The 4,561-nt window shown below is 65.1% G+C and overlaps 1 protein-coding gene across 1 annotated transcript in view; it reads left to right on the top strand.

Annotated features, from left to right (window-relative positions):
* Positions 1-1,451: 1,451 nt before the first annotated feature.
* The window catches only part of EMIHUDRAFT_243041 (hypothetical protein), a gene marked incomplete at both ends in the record, with an annotated part of 3,717 nt that continues 607 nt past the window's right edge, over positions 1,452-4,561 (top strand). The window contains 7 exons of the mRNA XM_005771636.1: positions 1,452-1,467; positions 1,635-1,858; positions 1,940-2,047; positions 2,153-2,268; positions 2,422-3,140; positions 3,321-3,481; positions 4,029-4,445. Coding sequence (XP_005771693.1) covers positions 1,452-1,467; positions 1,635-1,858; positions 1,940-2,047; positions 2,153-2,268; positions 2,422-3,140; positions 3,321-3,481; positions 4,029-4,445 — 1,761 coding nt within the window. The remainder of the gene's footprint in view (positions 1,468-1,634; positions 1,859-1,939; positions 2,048-2,152; positions 2,269-2,421; positions 3,141-3,320; positions 3,482-4,028; positions 4,446-4,561) is intronic.

The raw sequence follows: 4,561 nt of genomic DNA, 5'->3' as shown, positions 1-4,561 counted from the left end.
AAAGTGGGGGGGTTTTTCAAAACCTTTTTTTTAAAAAAACCCGGGGGGGGGGGGTTGGGGGGTTATAATGGGGATTTGGGGGGCGTTTGGCGCCCCCCATTTTTGGAAGGGGGGGGGGATTTCCCCCCCCCCGGGAGATTAAAAAGTTCCCTTTTTTTAGGGGCGTTTTTTTTTTCCTTTTTTTGGGCGGGGATTTTTGGGTTTCCCCCCCCCCCCCTCCCCCGGGCCGGGCCCCCCCCCTGCCAAGGGGTCCTGGGGAAAGGCCCCCCCCCCCCCCCCCCCAAAACACCACCCAACCACCCACTACTTCGCTTGTCCAGCGGGCCAGGTCCCCCCGCCCCGCCTCGCAGGAGTCTGACTTCAACCGTCTCATCGTCGCTTCCATCGCCATCGGGTGGACCGTGTACGTCGTGAGCTGGGTATTTGTGGCGAGCCAGGTCTTCGAGGTTCGCGTGTTCCTCGCGCACCTGGCCAAGCAAACGGGAGGCCCGGCAGTGACGGGGCACCCGGTGGCCGTGGCGATGGTCCAGGCTGCCTAAGAGCCGGTCCAACGCGACACGATCTCACTCCCGCGCACGTCAAAGGTGCGGCTCTGCTCTCCAAGTCCAACGCGGGCAACTGGTCGCCGCCGTGCACACACCATGGCTACAGTACGTGTGTCTCCGCCTGACTTGCCGCCCCCATGTCTCTCCATGCAGGCGAAGGCCCCCAATGTGATTTCCGACCGTCCCCTCTTCTGAGTTCTGTTCACGACTGTCGTGTGCGTGATCTCTTGGTTCCGGGGTGTGCCTTTGCGATTTGGTGTTTCTCGTTTGTTCGACGGTGAGGCAGGGTTGGGGGTAGAGGGTAGCAGGGTACGGGGTGTGGACCCCCTGAGTTGCACACAGGGGTTGTGCGCTGGGCCCTCCTGCTCGGCTCCAGCCAGCAGACAAGTCTTGTCAGCAACAGAGTAGATGGATCTGACCTCGGGGCCGATGTGACCCAGGTCCCAGCGCTGGCTGGTAGCGTGGTTTTACCTCACACCCGGCCGACTACACGGTGAGCCATACGGACCTTGCAGTAAGTATAATACTTTAAAGTAAACCTTTTCCTTCTAAGCAGGGCTACACAATGACCCCATAGTGTGTGGGTGTTTCTGGCGAGTTGTGATGAGTAGAATTAGATTAGCCAATGGTATTTTGAAGTTCATATATGAAAATACCAACTTGTGCGATCACCCCCCATGGGTGCCCTTTCTAGTCATTCTAGTGAATGAATTGACTCGTCCCAGTGGATGTGTCCGATTTCCGACGTCCCTGTCAAAATGTGCGTGACGTCCGATCCTTTGTAATCGTCTAGAGACGCTGGATACATGAGCACGGAGCCGGCCGCTCCCGGCCCCACGCTGCGCCCACGGCCCGCGCGGCCGGCGCAGCCGCCCGGGAGCTCAGGCGCTACCGCTCCTCTTGCGCATGGTAGCGGCCTACGGTCCGCATCCTGCCGTCCGGCAGCGCAGACGCCGGACAACCGAGCCCAACACCCTCCGCCCAACCCGGCCCAGAGGCCGCCGGCCGAGGCACCCGCCGCGACACCGCCCACCGGTGTCGCCGAGGCAGGTGCACTCAGCCCCAGCGGGCAGACGCTTGCCGCCGCAGAGCTGGCGTCGCACCAGAGGCAGTGCGCAAGCGCACAGCCTTTGCCTTTCGTGCAGATGCAGCACCCTGGAGTGCAGCAGCAAATGTACCTGCCGCCCTCGTCTGGCTGCATGCACGGCCAGTCCCTTGCCGACCAGTGGGCCAGCTGCGCGTCGATGGCCATGCCTTCGCAGGCCTCCGGTTTCGGCTGGCCTGCCGCGCATGCTCTCATGGACCCCGCTTGGGTGCAGAGCCCGCATGGCTGCTGCGCGCCCGCCTTCCACGGCTGCGGTTTGGGGCAGGTGCAGCCCTCTTGCGGCTCCTAGCTCGACGAGCTGCAGCTGCTGCGCCGCGGCATCCCGACGGGCGCCGCAGTCGTCGAGGCCGCCACGCAGACGCCCCCTACAGGCGAGCAGCTCACCACGCCGCCGCGCGTGAGGCCGTCGCCCCGCGCCGCGGCGCCGCCGCTCGACCTCCCGAAAGGCTCGCGCGTCTCGGTTGTGTGGCAAGATCCCGCCCCTGCGGTGACCTCGAGCGAGTACGTCGGCACCGTCACCGAGGTGGTCGAGCAAAGGGGCGAGCGGCTGTGGCTCGTCACCTACGACTCCCAGCCCGACAAGCCTTACGCGCATAACTTTGCGAACACCAAGCGCAAGTGGCGCCGGCTGCCGCCTCCTACGCCCGCCCCCCCCGTGGACCCGGTCACGGAGGCGGACAGCGGCCCCACGACCCGGGCCCAGGCACGCCGCCGCCACGCCACCGCCCTCGCCGCTGCCGCCGTCGAGGAAGCGCTCGAACGCACGCCCAGCGAGGCGCACGTCGACGTCTACAACGCCACGCTTTTCGCCGTCCTCGGCGAGGACGCCACCCCCTTCGAGTGCGCGTCTGCCGAGCTTCTCGACGCGCGGCGCGCGAGCCTCCGCAACGCCGCCGGCGCCGTCGTCACCGCCGAGTGCCTCAAAGCGACGCAGCGCCTCGTCGATGTCTCCACGCCCATCGGCAAGTGCGTCTATCGCGTCCCCGCCAACAAGAAGGAGTTGCTCAACTCGCCGGAGCGCGAGCACTGGTTGGCTGCCGATGAGAAGGGGCTCGACTGCATCCTTCGTGGGCCCGGCAACTGCCTCGTGCCCGTCACCGTCCCCGCCGCCAAGGGCGTGCCAGTCCAGCGCTGCGTCACTGCGCGCAAGATCAAGGTGGACCAGGCGACCGGACGCCTTGACAAGCACGACCCCTACAAGTCTCGGCACAGCGCCGACGGAGGTTTCGCCAAGGTCCAGCGCGAGCGCGCCGGCTTACCCGCCAGCCAAGTCCCCGCCACCTCGACCGTCGTCGACGACATGACCACCAAGCTGTTCCTCGGCCACGCCGCCGCCATCGACGCCAATCTGACCAAGGGAGACGTCGGTAACGCCTACATCAAGGCCAAGCGCCAGGGCCCCGTCGGCTACATGAGCCTCCCGTCCACGCTGCCCATGACCGACGAGGACGGCACACAGCTCTGCATCGAGCTCTCGACGCCGCTCTGGGGTGAGGAAAGCGCCGGCTCCGAGGGACCCGAGGGACCCGAGCGGCGCCCGGGGCGGCCCGAGCCGTCCCGAGCCGTCCCGAGCCGTCCCGAGCGGTCCCGAGCCGTCCCGAGCTGTCCCAACGGCCTAGATGCTAAAATTCGACCGGCGGGGGCGCGGCGCTTGGGCCAGCTTCCTGCAGGCGCGGATCAAGCCATGGGAGTATGGTCTTGGGGACAAGGCTTACGTCGGGCAGCGGCAGATCATCACAGAATGGAGGGCCGGAACCTGTCCCTCGAGAAACAACGGTTCAACAAGACGGTGCAGCACTACCGTGGGCGTGTGGAGCACCTCATTGGCCAGGTAGTGGACAACCGTATGGCTCTGTGCACTACGTGGCGTGGCTCGTGCATTCCTTTTCCCTGTTTCTTGTATTGTGAATCGAGGTCTGTGCTTGCTTGTGCGTCTTGCGGTGTGTTTTTGTGTGAATCGAGCTTCTCGAAAGGCGGCGCTTCTTGAGTGATTTAACGAGCCCAAAAAATGGCTGCTCTCTCCGTCGAGGCGCCTCGAACGAAGCCTCCATACCCTGCTGACTGAAGCCGCATCGCCCGCCCACTCCTTACCAAAGCCACCGCACCCACCCTAGGCGCGCTTGCGCGAATCGTCTGGAACGATGAACGGGGAGCCCCGCTGTTGCGGCTGCTGCTGCGGGATGGCTACCGGACTGAAGGCGCGACCGCGCACATGGCCAGCCGCCACCGTAGCCGTTTCCACCGGCACCGCAACCGCCCCACCGCCCCAAGCCGGCGCCGCTCCCACCGCCGGCCGCCGCCGCCGCCACCGTCTCCCTTGGCGCTGCGTCGCCGCCGCCGCCGCACCGCCTCAACCTCGCCCTACCCTCGCTCTGCAGTGGTACCTCGGCGTGTTCCTCGTCCTCTCGATCCTCGGCATCCTCAGCTTCGTCCCAAACTTCGGCAACACCGGCTACCTCTTCGTCATGGACGAGGCTGTCGACGAGGCCAACAAGTACTGCGCGGGCGACGTCAAGTATCTGACCATCGACGACGTCCTCGGGCTCGACCGCGGTCAAGACACTTGCCCCCAGGCGTGCAAGTGCGACGGCAAGCCGTGCGACTTCGACGAGATCTCCACCCTCTGGGAGGCTGAGGCCGGGTTCGGGTTCGCACTCCTCGTCCTCACGATCCTCACGTACGCCGTGGCCTTCACCGGAGCCCTCCAAGAGTCGCCGGCTCTGCTCAAGCCCTTCGTCTACATCATGCCTGCGCTGATGGGTCTGGGGCTCATCACTTGGAATCCCTGGCCGGCCGTTCGCCCGAACCCACGAATCTGGAAGGGTCGTGGTGTGATTTTACGAACCCGCCCGGACGAATTTGGAAAAGGGCTCCTCTGGATCTACCAAGCCCGTTTTATTTTCCCCCTTTG

Source organism: Emiliania huxleyi (genome assembly GCF_000372725.1).
Source record: "Emiliania huxleyi CCMP1516 unplaced genomic scaffold EMIHUscaffold_376, whole genome shotgun sequence".
NCBI classification, from domain to species: Eukaryota; Haptophyta; order Isochrysidales; family Noelaerhabdaceae; genus Emiliania; species Emiliania huxleyi.
The sequence above is the reverse complement of the archived record's forward strand: the minus strand, read 5'-3'. Positions and strand labels throughout refer to the sequence as shown.